At 63.6% G+C, this 13,666-nt stretch overlaps 1 protein-coding gene across 1 annotated transcript; it reads left to right on the top strand.

The window, feature by feature from the left end:
* The first annotated feature begins 6,640 nt into the window (after positions 1-6,640).
* TARBP2 (TARBP2 subunit of RISC loading complex) lies at positions 6,641-12,884 on the top strand. Its single transcript, XM_080635340.1, has 8 exons — positions 6,641-6,815; positions 7,388-7,493; positions 8,411-8,482; positions 8,589-8,661; positions 9,946-10,063; positions 10,146-10,273; positions 11,180-11,369; positions 11,998-12,884. Exons 1-8 carry the CDS (start codon positions 6,656-6,658, stop codon positions 12,153-12,155), a joined length of 1,005 nt encoding a protein of 334 aa, XP_080491466.1. The 5' UTR covers positions 6,641-6,655; the 3' UTR covers positions 12,156-12,884.
* Positions 12,885-13,666: the final 782 nt, after the last annotated feature.

Raw genomic sequence — 13,666 nt, forward strand, 5'->3', positions numbered from 1 at the left:
CCATAGCACCCATGGGAGAGACACCCCCAGTGCACCCCCAGTGCACCCATAGGGAACCCCCATAGCACCCGTGGGAGAGACACCCCCAGTGCACCCATAGGGAACCCCCATAGCACCCATGGGAGAGACACCCCCAGTGCACCCCCAGTGCACCCATAGGGAACCCCCATAGCACCCATGGGAGAGACACCCCCAGTGCACCCATAGGGAACCCCCATAGCACCCATGGGAGAGACACCCCCAGTGCACCCATAGGGAACCCCCATAGCACCCATGGGAGAGACACCCCCAGTGCACCCATAGGGAACCCCCATAGCACCCATGGGAGAGACACCCCCAGAGCACCCATAGGGAACCCCCATAGCACCCATGGGAGAGACACCCCCAGTGCACCCATAGGGAACCCCCATAGCACCCATGGGGACCCTCATAGCACCCATGGGATAGATACCCCCAGTGCACCCATGGGGACCCTCATAGCACCCATGGGGACCCCCATAGCATCCATGGGATAGATACCCCCAGTGCACCCATGGGGACCCCAGTGCACCCATGGGGATCCCCCAATAGCACCCATAGGGACCCCCCATAGCACCCATGGGACACCCCCAGTGCATCCATGGGGACCCAGAGAGCACCCATGAGGACCCTGCACAGCACCCATGGGAGACCCCCAATGCACCCATGGGATAGATACCCCCTGTGCATCCATGGGGACCCCCATAGCACCCATGGGATAGGTACCCCCAGTGCACCCATGGGACACCCCCATAGCATCCATGGGGACCCCCAGTGCATCCATGGGGACCCCTCACTGCACCCATGGAACCCCCCACTGCACACATGGGAACCCCCATTGCACTCGTGAGACCCCCCCCCATTGCACCCATGAACAACCCTTCAGGCATGTGTGCACCCCTTGACACGTGTGTGCACCCCTGACACGTGTGTGCACCCCTTGACACGTGTGTGCACCCCTGACACGTGTGTGCACCCCATTGCATGCATGAACAACCCTTCACACATGTGTGCACCCCCTGACACGTGTGTGCACCCCTTGACACGCGTGTGCACCCCATTGCATGCATGAGCCCCCCCTTACACGTGCGTGCAAAGGGGAAACTGAGGCAGGGCTGGGAGGGGGGGATCCCGGGGGGGGTGGTCCCGAAGGGGGGGGGGAGGGGCAGTTGCCATGGCAACAGCGGAGCCGGCGGGTGACGTCATCACTAAAATTAGGGTGGGGGCGGGGCTTCACGTCACCCCGAGGGACCCCGGCGGTACCGTGTCCCCCCCCGTGGTGACATCACGTCACGCGGTGACGTCATCCCGGTAAGGGATGGAGGCCCCCCCCCTTCCTCCCCCCGCGGGGGAAACTGAGGCAGGAGCGGGGGAACCCCGGGGGTCCTGGCAGCGGCCCCGAGTCGCGACAGAGCGGGGGGGGGGGAGAGAGCGCCCCCCGGCGGCTCGGCTGTCGGGACATGGCGGCCTGTCGCGACATGGGGAGGGGCCGCGGGGGGCACAGGCCTGTGCAGGGGGTGCCCATCGCGCCAGGCCTGCGCGTACACGTGGGGGGGGGGTCACGCACCTGCGGGCGCTGCACACGCGTGTGCAAGGGGGGGGGGCCCTGTGCGTGTGCAAGAGCGGCTCAGCCACGGGGGGGGCACACGCGTGTGCAAGAGGCCGCTCGTGTCCCATTCCCCCCCCCCCGGTAGCATCCCTGGTCCTACCCCCCCCCCGTAGCATCCCTGGTCCTACCCCCCCCCCGTAGCATCCCTGGCCCTACCCCCTCCTCCCGAGCATCCCTGGTCCTACACCCCCCCGATAGCATCCCTGGTCCTACCCCCCCCCCGTAGCATCCCTGGTCCTACCCCCTCCTCCCGAGCATCCCTGGTCCTACCCCCCCGCCGGTGCCGGTGCCGGTACCTGGGGGGTGCGGGCCCCGCGGTGCCGGTGGGGCCGGTGCCGGAGCCGCCGCTGGAGCCGGGGGTTGATGCCCGTGACGCCGGGGGGAGGGACCGGGGCCGGTACCGGGGGGCCGGGGGCCGCGATCGGGGCGAACGGTGAAGAACGGCCCCGCCCGGCGTTTGACGCGGCCCCGCCCCGGCACGGCACGGAACGGAACGGAACGCGGCGGAACGGACGGGACGGAACGGAGCGGAGCGGAGCGGCACCGGCGCTGGGAACACAGCGGCACCGAGAGCCCCGCACCGGCACCGAGGCTCCCCCATTGGCACCAGCATCCCCGTACGGGCAGCGGGAGCCCTTTAACGGCATGGGGACCCCGATAGCAGAACCGGCACCCCTACAGCAGCACCGGGACTGGGACCCTTGTACCGGGAGCCCTATGCTGGCACTGGCACCCCTATAGAAGGACCCCTATAATGGCACCGGCACAAGCACCCCAAAGAGCACCGTGACCCCTATAATGGAACCGGCACCAGCACTCCTGTATCGGTACCAGGACTGGGAGCCCACTGGCACAGAGACCCCTGTAATGGGACTGGGACCCCTATACTGGGACCAGGACCCCTATAATGGCACCAGCATCAGCACCAGGGACCCCAAAGAGCACCGAGACACCCCTATTGGCACCCACACCTCTTTACTGGAACCAGCACCCCTATACTGTGAACCCAGTGGCACCAGGACCCCTGTAATGGAACTGGGACCCCTCTACAGGCATCAGGATACCTATGATGGCACGGGGGACCCCTATAATGGTATAGGCACCAGCACCCCTATACTGGAACCAGCACCCCTATACTGGCACTGGGACCTCACCTGCACCAGGACCCCAATACGGCCACCAGCACCCCTGTACCAGCATCAGGACCCCAATATGGGCATCAGGACCCTTGTACTGGCACCAGGATCCTTACACTGGCACCAGGACCCCTGTACTGGGACTGGGGACCTACCAGGACCAAGATCCCTATACTGGCACCAGGACCCCGATAATGGAACTGGCACCAGCAACAGGACCTCTATACGAGCACCAGCACCCCTGTACTGGCACTGTGAACACATCTGCACCGGGACCCCTGTAACAGCATGGGAACCCCTATAATGGCATCAGCACCAGCACTGGCAACCCAAAGGGCACCGGGACCCCTATACTGGGACCAGGACCCCAAACCGGATCAGGACTCCCTATGGGTTCACCCCTGCCACTACACTGGGACCAGGATCAGGATCCACCGAATGGCCCCCAGTGGCCCAACAGGAGGGCAGCAGTGAGATCCCAGTGCTCCCAGTATGGATGTCTCTTTGTCCCCTCTGCTCCCAGTCCGTTCCTGGTGCTCCCGGTATGGGTGTCCTTCTGTCCCTACAGACCCCAGTCTATTCACAGCGCTCCCAGTATGGGCATCCCTTTGTCGACATCGCTCCCAATCTGACCCCTCCGTTCCGTGCATGGGTGCGATCCTATTTCCAGTGATCCCAGTTTGCTTCCAGTGCTCCCAATCCAGGCATCCCTGGTTCCAGAGCTCCAAGCCTGGGTGTCCCTGGCCCAGTGCTCCCAGTCTGTCCCCACTGACCAACCCCTCTTGGTCCCTGTCCATCCCAGTCCCACCCTGCTGTCCCCATCCATTGACCCCTGTCCATCCGCGTCCCATCCCATCCACCTGCCTGTCCCCATCCTTATCCCTGTCCTATCCCACGTGTCCATCCTTATCCTGCTCCATCCCTATCCCGCTCCATCCCTATCCCACCTCACGTGTCCATTCCTGTCCATCCCTATCGCACCCCACGTGTCCATCCCTATCCGGCTCCATCCCTATCCCACCCCACGTGTCCATCCCTATCCTGCTCCATCCCTATCCCACCTCACGTGTCCATCCCTATCCTGCTCCATCCCTATCGCACCCCACGTGTCCATTCCTGTCCATCCCTATCCCACCCCATGTGTCCATCCCTATCCCGCTCCATCCCTAACCCACCCCACGTGTCCATCCCTATCCTGCTCCATCCCTATCCCACCCCACGTGTCCATTCCTGTCCATCCCTATCGCACCCCACGTGTCCATCCCTATCCCGCTCCATCCCTAACCCACCCCACGTGTCCATCCCTATCCTGCTCCATCCCTATCCCACCCCACGTGTCCATTCCTGTCCATCCCTATCGCACCCCACGTGTCCATCCCTATCCCGCTCCATCCCTAACCCACCCCACGTGTCCATCCCTATCCTGCTCCATCCCTATCCCACCCCACGTGTCCATTCCTGTCCATCCCTATCGCACCCCACGTGTCCATCCCTATCCTGCTCCATCCCTACTCCGCACCCCACGCATCACGTGCCCCCGCCCCTCTCCTTCCCCTCCGTCCCCTCCTTCCCCGCGCAGGGCATTGTGGGAAGCGTAGTCCCAGGGCAGCGACCCCGCCCCTGCTCCCTCCCCGCCTCCCCGCCGGCAGGGACCACACTTCCCACAAGCCCCCGCGGCGCGCCGCCGCCTCCCCATGGTGCTCCGCGGGCGGGGCGCGGCGGGGCGCCCCCTGGCGGCGCGGGCGGCGGCACCGAGCGCGGCGGGGATGAGCGAGGAGGGGGCGGGCGGCGGGGCCAGGAGGAGCGGCGGCTTCCCCAGGTACCGGCACCCCCGCACCGGGATGCACCGGGATGCACCGGGATACAGCCCCCCCCACCGGGATACAGCCCCCCCCGTCGGGATACAGCCCCCCCACCGGGATACAGCCCCCCCCACCGGGATACAGCCCCCCCGTCGGGATACAGCCCCCCCCACCGGGATACAGCCCCCCCACCGGGATACAGCCCCCCCCGTCGGGATACAGCCCCCCCACCGGGATACAGCCCCCCCCGTCGGGATACAGCCCCCCCGTCGGGATACAGCCCCCCCCGTCGGGATACAGCCCCCCCCCCCGGGATACAGCCCCCCCCACCGGGATACAGCCCCCCCGTCGGGATACAGCCCCCCCACCGGGATACAGCCCCCCCACCGGGATACAGCCCCCCCCGTCGGGATACAGCCCCCCCCACCGGGATACAGCCCCCCCGTCGGGATACAGCCCCCCCCACCGGGATACAGCCCCCCCGTCGGGATACAGCCCCCCCCACCGGGATACAGCCCCCCCGTAGGGATACAGACCCCCCCGTCGGGATACAGCCCCCCCCCCCGGGATACAGCCCCCCCACCGGGATACAGCCCCCCCTGTCGGGATACAGCCCCCCCCGTCGGGATACAGCCCCCCCACCGGGATACAGCCCCCCCCGTCGGGATACAGCCCCCCCACCGGGATACAGCCCCCCCCACCGGGATACAGCCCCCCCGTCGGGATACAGCCCCCCCACCGGGATACAGCCCCCCCCGTCGGGATACAGCCCCCCCGGACCGGGATACCCCCTCCGCCACCGGGATGCACCCCCCCCACCGGGACACGGCCCCGGCACAGGGATACAGCCCCCGGAAACCCCTTCCCGACACCGGGATACCGCCCGCGCCGGGGTACGTTGGGGTACAGCGGGACGCAGCTCCGAGACCGGGATGCGCACCCCGAAACCGGGATGCACTGCGCACACGGGACCCGCCGGGATAACCCCCCCCGGGTACCCCCCCGGATATCCCCTGGGATACCGGGATGCGCACCCGACACAGGGACACATCCGGGACCCCCCTCCGAGACCGGGATACCCCCCCCCGGGTACCGCTTCCACCGGGATGCACACACACAGCAGGATCCCCTCCTGTGTCCCCGTGCTGTTGGCGCTGCCACCCTGCCCCATGGCCCCCTGTCCCCATGCTGTTGGTGATGCCCCCCTGTCCCCATGCTGTTGGTGATGCCCCCCTGTCCCCATGCTGTTGGTGATGCCCCCTGTCCCCATGCTGTTGGTGATGCCCCCATGCTGTTGGTGATGCCCCCCTGTCCCCATGCTGTTGGTGATGCCCCCATGCTGTTGGTGATGCCCCCCTGTCCCCATGCTGTTGGTGATGCCCCCATGCTGTTGGTGATGCCCCCCTGTCCCCATGCTGTTGGTGATGTCCCCATGCTGTTGGTGATGTCCCCCTGTCCCCATGCTGTTGGTGATGCCCCCCTGTCCCCATGCTGTTGGTGATGTCCCCATGCTGTTGGTGATGCCCCCCTGTCCCCATGCTGTTGGTGATGTCCCCCTGTCCCCATGCTGTTGGTGATGTCCCCATGTTGTTGGTGATGTCCCCCTGTCCCCATGCTGTTGGTGATGTCCCCCTGTCCCCATGCTGTTGGTGATGTCCCCATGCTGTTGGTGATGTCCCCCTGTCCCCATGCTGTTGGTGATGTCCCCATGCTGTTGGTGATGTCCCCCTGTCCCCATGCTGTTGGTGATGTCCCCATGTTGTTGGTGATGCCCCCCTGTCCCCATGCTGTTGGTGATGTCCCCCTGTCCCCATGCTGTTGGTGATGTCCCCATGCTGTTGGTGATGTCCCCCTGTCCCCATGCTGTTGGTGATGCCCCCCTGTCCCCATGCTGTTGGTGATGTCCCCATGCTGTTGGTGATGTCCCCATGCTGTTGGTGATGTCCCCCTGTCCCCATGCTGTTGGTGATGTCCCCCTGTCCCCATGCTGTTGATGATGCCCCCTGTCCCCATGCTGTTGGTGATGCCCCCCTGTCCCCATGCTGTTGGTGATGCTGGGCTGGTCCAGCCCTGTCCCCAGCCTGGAGCAGATGCTGGCCGCCAATCCCGGGAAGACGCCCATCAGCCTCCTGCAGGAATATGGCACTCGCATAGGGAAGACCCCGGGCTACGACCTGCTGAAGGCCGAGGGCCAGGCCCACCAGCCCAACTTCACCTTCCGTGTCACCGTGGGGGACATCAGCTGCACCGGTGGGTACCGGCACCCCTCGGCCCCGCTCCCCTCCTGTGTCCATCCCCATCCCATCGGCACTGAAGGGGATCCCGAGGGGTCCCACTTGGTTGGGATGCAGGGAGGAGACGGTGGGGATGTGCTGGGGGGGTCCTGGTGGGAGATATCCCCTTGGGAGCCCGGAGGGATGGGCTGGGATCCTGATGCTTGGGATGCTCAGGGATCCATTGGGAACCCCAAAAGTGGGTTGAGGTGGGGGGGGTCATCTGGGATCCTGGTGCTTGGGATGCTCAGGGATCCATTGGGAACCCCAAAAGTGGGTTGAGGTGGGGGGGGTCATCTGGGATCCTGGTGCTTGGGATGCTCAGGGATCCATTGGGAACCCCAAAAGTGGGTTGAGGTGGGGGGGGTCATCTGGGATCCTGGTGCTTGGGATGCTCAGGGATCCATTGGGACCCCAGAAAGTGGGTTGGGGATGGAGGGATCACCTGGGATCTGGGTGTCCCAAGGGAACTGGGGGTCAGTGAGGGCTCTGGGGGGGACCCTGGCTGTTGCCCCCCCCGACCCCCAGCTCACCCAATGGGTGCCCCAGGGCAAGGACCCAGCAAGAAAGCGGCGAAGCACAAAGCGGCCGAGGTGGCCCTGAAGCTGCTCAAAGGGGGGGACATGCTGGAGGCCACCCCCCCCGAGGAGCCCAGGTGAGGGGGGGACCATGGATGGGGGTCAGGGTGCGGCATGGGATGGGGTTGGAGGGAGCTGGGGGGGATTTGGGGTGCTGGGACGGTGCCCAGGGTGATGGCGGTACCCAGGTCCAGTGGTCCTGGGGGGGTGAGAGCATCCAGGGGTACCCATGGTGATGGGGGATGCAGGGGATTGAGCATCCCAAGGGATTTGGGGAGCTCAGATGGGTTTGGGGGTACCCATGGTGATGGGGGATGCAGGGAATTGAGCATCCCAAGGGATCTGGGAGCTCAGGTGGGTTTGGGGGTACCCATGGTGATGGGGGATGCAGGTGGGGATTGAGCATCCCAAGGGATTTGGGGAGCTCAGGTGGGTTTGGGGGTACCCATGGTGATGGGGGACGCAGGGGATTGAGCATCCCAAGGGATCTGGGGAGGTTTGGGGTGTTCAGTTGTATTTGGGGGTGCATGGGAGGGTGTTGAGGGTGCCCAGGCAGGTCTGGGGGTGCACAGTGTGGGGGGGGTGTTTTAGGGCAGCCAAGAGAATTGGGATGTGGGTATCCCATGGGAATTGGGGTGCTGGGGGGGGATGTGGGTATCCCATGGGAATTGGGGTGCTGGGGGGGGGGAATGTGGGTATCCCATGGGAATTGGGGTGCTGGGGGGGGGGATGTGAGTGTCCCATGGGAATTGGGGTGCTGGGGGGGGGATGTGGGTGTCCCATGGGAATTGGGGTGCTGGGGGGGGGGATGTGGGTATCCCATGGGAATTGGGGTGCTGGGGGGGGGATGTGGGTATCCCATGGGAATTGGGGTGCTGGGGGGGGGATGTGGGTGTCCCATGGGAATTGGGGTGCTGGGGGGGGGATGTGGGTATCCCATGGGAATGGGGGTGCTGGGGGGGTCAATGTTAACCTCTCCCCTTCTCTCCCCAAGCTCTCCTTCCCCCCCAGAGCCCCCGGCTGAGGCGCCCCCGCCGGCCCCCACTGTGCCCCCCCCCTCCCCCAGGTAACGGGGGGGGGGCCCCAATGTGTGTCCCCCACAATCCCCCAATGGGGGGGGTCCTGGTGTGCCCCCCCCCTCACTCTGTGCCCATCTCCCCCCCCCCACCCAGGGGCACCCCCCTGGACGTGAAGAGCCCCGTGGCCCCCCCCCAGGCCGAGTGCAACCCCGTGGGGGCCCTGCAGGTGGGTGACCCCCCCCCCATGGGACCATTATCCCTGTTTGGGGATGGATATCCCTGTTTGGGGATGGTTATCCCTGTTTCGGGGTCATTATCCCTGTTTGGGGATGGTTATCCCTGTTTTGGGGTCATTATCCCTGTTTGGGGATGGTTATCCCTGTTTTGGGAACGGTTATCCCTGTTTGGGGATGGATATCCCTGTTTGGGGATGGTTATCCCTGTTTTGGGGATGGTTATCCCTGTTTGGGGGTGGTTATCCCTGTTTTGGGAATGGTTATCCCTGTTTGGGGATGGTTATCCTTGTTTTGGGGATGGTTATCCCTGTTTGGGGGTGGTTATCCCTGTTTTGGGAATGGTTATCCCTGTTTGGGGATGGTTATCCCTGTTTTGGGGTCATTATCCCTGTTTGGGGATGGATATCCCTGTTTGGGGATGGTTATCCCTGTTTTGGGGTCATTATCCCTGTTTGGGGATGGTTATCCCTGTTTTGGGGTCATTATCCCTGTTTGGGGATGGTTATCCCTGTTTTGGGGTCATTATCCCTGTTTGGGGATGGTTATCCCTGTTTTGGGAATGGTTATCCCTGTTTTGGGGTCATTATCCCTGTTTGGGGATGGTTATCCCTGTTTGGGGATGGTTATCCCTGTTTTGGGGTCATTATCCCTGTTTGGGGATGGATATCCCTGTTTGGGGATGGTTATCCCTGTTTTGGGGTCATTATCCCTGTTTGGGGATGGTTATCCCTGTTTTGGGAATGGTTATCCCTGTTTTGGGGTCATTATCCCTGTTTGGGAATGGTTATCCTTGTTTTGGGGATGGTTATCCCTGTTTTGGGGTCATTATCCCTGTTTGGGGATGGTTATCCTTGTTTTGGGGATGGTTATCCCTGTTTGGGGATGGTTATCCCTGTTTTGGGAATGGGTATCCCTGTTTTGGGAATGGGTATCCCTGTTTGGGGATGGTTATCCCTGTTTTGGGGTGGTTATCCTTGTTTGGGGATGGTTATCCCTGTTTGGGGATGGGTATCCCTGTTTGGGGATGGTTATCCCTGTTTGGGGTGGTTATCCCTGTTTGGGGATGGTTATCCCTGTTTTGGGAATGGGTATCCCTGTTTGGGGATGGTTATCCCTGTTTTGGGGTGGTTATCCCCATTTTGATGTCATTTCCCCCCATTCTGGTGTCATTCATCCCCATTTCGGTATCATCTCCCCCCATTCTGGGGCTCTCCATCCCCATTCGGGTGGCCCGGGAGCCCTCAGAGCCCGTCCCTGCCCCGTTGCCCCCGCAGGAGCTGGTGGTGCAGAAGGGCTGGCGCCTGCCCGAGTACACGGTGACGCAGGAGTCGGGGCCGGCGCATCGCAAGGAGTTCACCATGACCTGCCGCGTGGAGCGCTTCGTGGAGATCGGTGGGGCCACAGGGGCTACAGGGGGCTATGGGGCACCAGCGGGCAATGGGCTCAGCCCCATCCCTGTCCCCCATCCCTGCAGGCAGTGGTACCTCCAAGAAGCTGGCCAAGCGCAACGCGGCCGCCAAGATGCTGGTTCGGATCCACAACGTGCCCATGGAGCAGCGGGAGGGCAGCGAGGCCGAGGTGGAGGAGGATCAGTTCTCCATGGTAATGCCGGAGCATCCCGAGGGATAACGGGGGACGCAGGCACCCAGAGCATCCCGAGGGATAACGGGGGACGCAGGCACCCAGAGCATCCCGAGGGATAACGGGGGACGCAGGCACCCAGAGCATCCCGAGGGATAACGGAGGACGCAGGCACCCAGAGCATCCCGAGGGATAACGGAGGACGCAGGCACCCAGAGCATCCCGAGGGATAACGGGGGACGCAGGCACCCAGAGCATCCCGAGGGATAACGGGGGACGCAGGCACCCAGAGCATCCCGAGGGATAACGGGAGACGCAGGCACCCAGAGCATCCCGAGGGATAACGGGGGACGCAGGCACCCAGAGCATCCCGAGGGATAACGGAGGACGCAGGCACCCAGAGCATCCCGAGGGATAACGGGAGGACGCAGGCACCCAGAGCATCCCGAGGGATAACGGAGGACGCAGGCACCCAGAGCATCCCGAGGGATAACGGGGGACGCAGGCACCCAGAGCATCCCGAGGGATAACGGGGGACGCAGGCACCCAGAGCATCCCGAGGGATAACGGGGGACGCAGGCACCCAGAGCATCCCGAGGGATAACGGGGGACGCAGGCACCCAGAGCATCCCGAGGGATAACGGGGGACGCAGGCACCCAGAGCATCCCGAGGGATAACGGGGGACGCAGGCACCCAGAGCATCCCGAGGGATAACGGAGGACGCAGGCACCCAGAGCATCCCGAGGGATAACGAAGGACGCAGGCACCCAGAGCATCCCGAGGGATAACGGGGGACGCAGGCACCCAGAGCATCCTTAGGAGTTAATGGGGACATGGGCACCCTACGGGGGTGTGTGGAGGGTCCCTGAGCTCCCATCTCCCCTCGGGGTGCCGGGGGGGTCCCCTTTCACCCTGTACCCCCCCAGGGGTGCCCCCGGCTGGAGGGGCTGCGGGGCCGGGCCCCCGGCTGCACCTGGGATTCGCTGCGCAACTCGGTGGGTGAGAAGATGCTTCAGCTGCGGAGCCACCCCCTGGCACCCATGGGTGCGGGCGCCTGCGCCCTGCTGCAGGAGCTCTCCGAGGAGCAGAGCTTCGCCATCAGCTACCTCGACATCGGTGAGCGCCGCGCACCCTGGGGGTGCCGGAGGGACCCATGGGACCCATAGGATCCATGGGCTCAGAGTCTGGGCGCCCGTGGGTGGATGAGCTCCCCATGAGCACCCATGGACACCATGAACTCAGGCTTTGGGTATCCCTTGGGTGCCATAGCCCATGGGCACCATGAGCTCAGGGTTTGGGCACCCATGGGTGGGTGCCATAGTCCATAGACACCCATGGGCACCATGAGCTCAGGGTTTGGGCACCCATGGGTGGGTGCCATAGTCCATAGACACCCATGGGCACCATGAGCTCAGGGTTTGGGCACCCATGGGTGGGTGCCATAGTCCATAGACACCCATGGGCACCATGAGCTCAGGGTTTGGGCACCCATGGCTGCATGAGCCCCACATGGACACCCATTGACACCCATGGGCTTAGGGTTTGGGCACCTGTGGCTACCCCAGCCCATGGACACCCATGAGCCCCCCATGGGCTGTGGCACCTTTGCTGCCGCATGGACCGTGTGGCACCCATGGCCATGGGTGTCCGTGTGCTCAGCATTGGGGCACCCATGGGTGCAGCCTGGCCTTGGGCAGGGCTGTGTGAGGGTTGGGGGTCACTGACGTGTCCCTGTGCCCCCCAGATGCGCTGAGCCTCAGTGGCCTGCACCAGTGCCTGGTGGAGCTCTCGACCCAACCGGCCACCGTGTGCCATGGGGCGGCCCCGTCCCGCGCCGGCGCCCGCGCCCAGGCTGCCCGCAACGCGCTGCAGTACCTGCGGGTCATGGCCGGGGGCAAGTGAGCCCATGGGCACGGCATGGCTGCAGCCACGGGTGGACACAGGGATGGACACATGGATGGACACACAGACACACGGACAGACCCATGGACAGACCCATGGATGGACACATAGACACATGGATGGACCCATGGATGGACACAGACACATGGACACAGGGACGGACCCATAGATGGACACACAGATGGACACATGGACAGACCCATGGATGGACACATAGACTGACCCATGGAGGGACCCATGGATGGACACACAGACACATGGACACAGGGATGGACCCATAGATGGACACACAGATGGACACATGGACAGACCCATGGATGGACCCATGGAGGGACCCATGGATGGACACATAGACTGACCCATGGATGGACCCATGGATGGACACACAGACACATGGACAGACCTATGGATGGACACACAGACACAGGGACGGACCCATGGATGGACCAATGGACAGAGAGATGGACCCATGGATGGACACACAGACCCACGGACAGACCCACAACAATGTGCTTCAGTACCTGCGTGTTGGGGGCAGCAAGAGACACCCCCAGCGCTGACCTACGGCTGGACACAGACCCATGGACCCATGGACACACAGACCATGGATGGACCCACACCTGGACCCATGGACAGACCCACACCTGGACCCATGGACGGACCCACACGTGGACCCATGGACAGACCCACACCTGGACCCATGGACAGACCCACACCTGGACCCATGGACGGACCCACACCTGGACCCATGGACAGACCCCCGGCCCCCTACTGGTGGACCCAGGTGCCCCCACGGCCGCCCAGCCCCATGGACAGACGCGTGGGGACGTGGCCCTGCTGATGCTGCGCGTGGAGCCTGGACAGAGCTGGGGCTCTGGGAATAAAGCTGGGGGGGGGGGTAAACTCCTGGCTCGTGTCTTCCTGGGGGGGGCACTGGGGGCTGTGGTTGCGCCAGGCTGGGGCAGGTCACACAGCGTCACCGTATCACAGTATGTTAGAGATTGGAAGGGACCTCAAAAGCTCATCCAGTCCAATCCCCCTGCCAGAGCAGGAACACCGGGATGAGGTTACACAGGAATGTGTCCAGGCGGGTTTTGAATGTCTCCAGAGAAGGAGACTCCACAACCTCCCTGGGCAGCCTGTTCCAGTGTTCTGTCACCCTCAGTGAGAAGTTTCTTCTCAAGTTTAAGTGGAACCTCTTGTGTTCCAGTTTGTACCCATTACCCCTTGTCCTATCATGGTTTGCCATTGAGAAGAGCCTGGCTCCATCCTCGTGACACTCCCCCTTTATATATTTATATACACTAATAAGGTCCCCCCGCAGTCTCCTCTTCTCCAAACTATAGAGACCCAGCTCCCTCAGCCTTTCCTCATAAGGGAGATGCTCCACTCCCTTCATCATCTTTGTCGCCCTGCGCTGGACTCTCTCCAGCAGGTCCCTGTCCTTCTTGAACTGAGGGGCCCAGAACTGGACACAATATTCCAGATGCGGTCTCACCAGGGCAGAGTAG

Source organism: Psittacula echo (assembly GCF_963264785.1).
Source record: "Psittacula echo genome assembly, chromosome: 27".
Classification (NCBI taxonomy): domain Eukaryota; kingdom Metazoa; phylum Chordata; class Aves; order Psittaciformes; family Psittacidae; genus Psittacula; species Psittacula echo.

Bases quoted from the DNA above. Each gene is read 5' to 3' on its own strand.
- TARBP2 (XM_080635340.1), top strand. From the start codon at position 6,656: ATGCTGGCCGCCAATCCCGGGAAGACGCCCATCAGCCTCCTGCAGGAA. The intron at 8,662-9,945 runs GTGGGTGACCCC...TTGCCCCCGCAG, and splicing joins ACCCCGTGGGGGCCCTGCAG to GAGCTGGTGGTGCAGAAGGG. The intron at 10,274-11,179 runs GTAATGCCGGAG...GTACCCCCCCAG, and splicing joins AGGAGGATCAGTTCTCCATG to GGGTGCCCCCGGCTGGAGGG.